This window comes from Phalaenopsis equestris, unplaced genomic scaffold, assembly GCF_001263595.1.
Source record: "Phalaenopsis equestris unplaced genomic scaffold, ASM126359v1 Scaffold194423, whole genome shotgun sequence".
NCBI lineage: Eukaryota > Viridiplantae > Streptophyta > Magnoliopsida > Asparagales > Orchidaceae > Phalaenopsis > Phalaenopsis equestris.
The window spans coordinates 1-1151 of NW_018214372.1; the positions used below are offsets into that span (position 1 = coordinate 1).

At 44.7% G+C, this 1151-nt stretch overlaps 1 protein-coding gene across 1 annotated transcript; it reads right to left on the reverse strand.

The window, feature by feature from the left end:
- Positions 1-8: 8 nt before the first annotated feature.
- On the reverse strand, positions 9-1145 carry LOC110034898 (ATP-dependent DNA helicase 2 subunit KU70-like; the record flags this gene model as incomplete). Its single annotated transcript, XM_020739136.1, has 1 exon — positions 9-1145. A coding segment is annotated over exon 1 (951 nt), but the record flags the coding sequence as incomplete, so codon positions are not given.
- Between the last annotated feature and the right edge of the window lie 6 nt (positions 1146-1151).

A 1151-nucleotide genomic window follows, 5' to 3' on the forward strand; every position in this document is an offset into this window, starting at 1 on the left:
TGAACCAAAGCGCCTGTGTCAGCACAAATGAACGTTCTCTCAGTCTTCAAAGGGCGACTAGTGACAGAATCCAACCACATAATAGGCCCAGGCGTGGAAGGTCTTATCAATGCGTACGCATTCACTTGTACACTAACACCACTGGCTATCTTAAACATAATTGTTTTAACCTTCCTCTTCGAAAATATCCTTTTTCGCAGCTGATTCGCCATATCTTCTAATTTTTCATCGGCAGAGCTCAGAAAGAGAGGCATCTCTTCGCTTTCCAGACCAAGCAAATTGGCATATAAGATTGAGACATCAAATTCTTTGCCGCCTAATGGAAGAAGCTCCATGGAGATTCCAAGTTCCTGAGCATCTTTTGCACGCTGTAGTGTAGTTCTGATCATGTCTGCCTTCACTGATCCATAAATGTTTCCAAAAGGATTGTCTTCGTTTGTGAAAATGAGTATTCTCATGCTCACATTTTTTAAAGAACCTTTCCTCAGCAACGCCTGTGCAACCCAAAGAGCGTTGTACAAGGGATTCTCCCTTGATGCAGGCTCAATCCAATATCGACTGCCTATATGATGCATAAAACTATCTTCAATGCTGCTGAATTCTTTGATTAATCTTGCTGTGGGTCTATCAAGAAGCTCTCTTTCCGCAACGTTGAACACAAAAACGCCATGTAGATCCTGAATGTTTTTCTTCTCCCTAGTGTTGAAGAAACAGATCGAAATTTCATCGGACGATCTGCCGATGATTTGAGCCTTGAGAGATTCAGAGATGCATTGGACGGCAGCATGAAAAAAAGTTTCCTCCTTTTCATCTTCTTCAGTTGTTCCGACCGCACGAAACATCTTGGGAGACGCGTCAACGAGGTAGACAGAGAATTCTTTCGTGGACTCCCTCTGATGGAGTAAGTCTGAGTCAGAGTCGGAGTCGTCGCGGAAGATACCTTCGGGGTCTAAATCCATAGCGGCGGCAACAAAAGAAAGAGGAAAGAGGTTTCGATTTCGAATAGAGGTATGAAGTTACCTTAACAATATCCGATTCGTAACCGCGCCGCTTCCTCGCCAACCCGAATCGCCGGCACCTCGCTGGAAACAAGAAGAGGAATAGGGTAGAAAAGGAAGAGGGAGCACGCCATGGTTTTGGTTAGGAGGGCT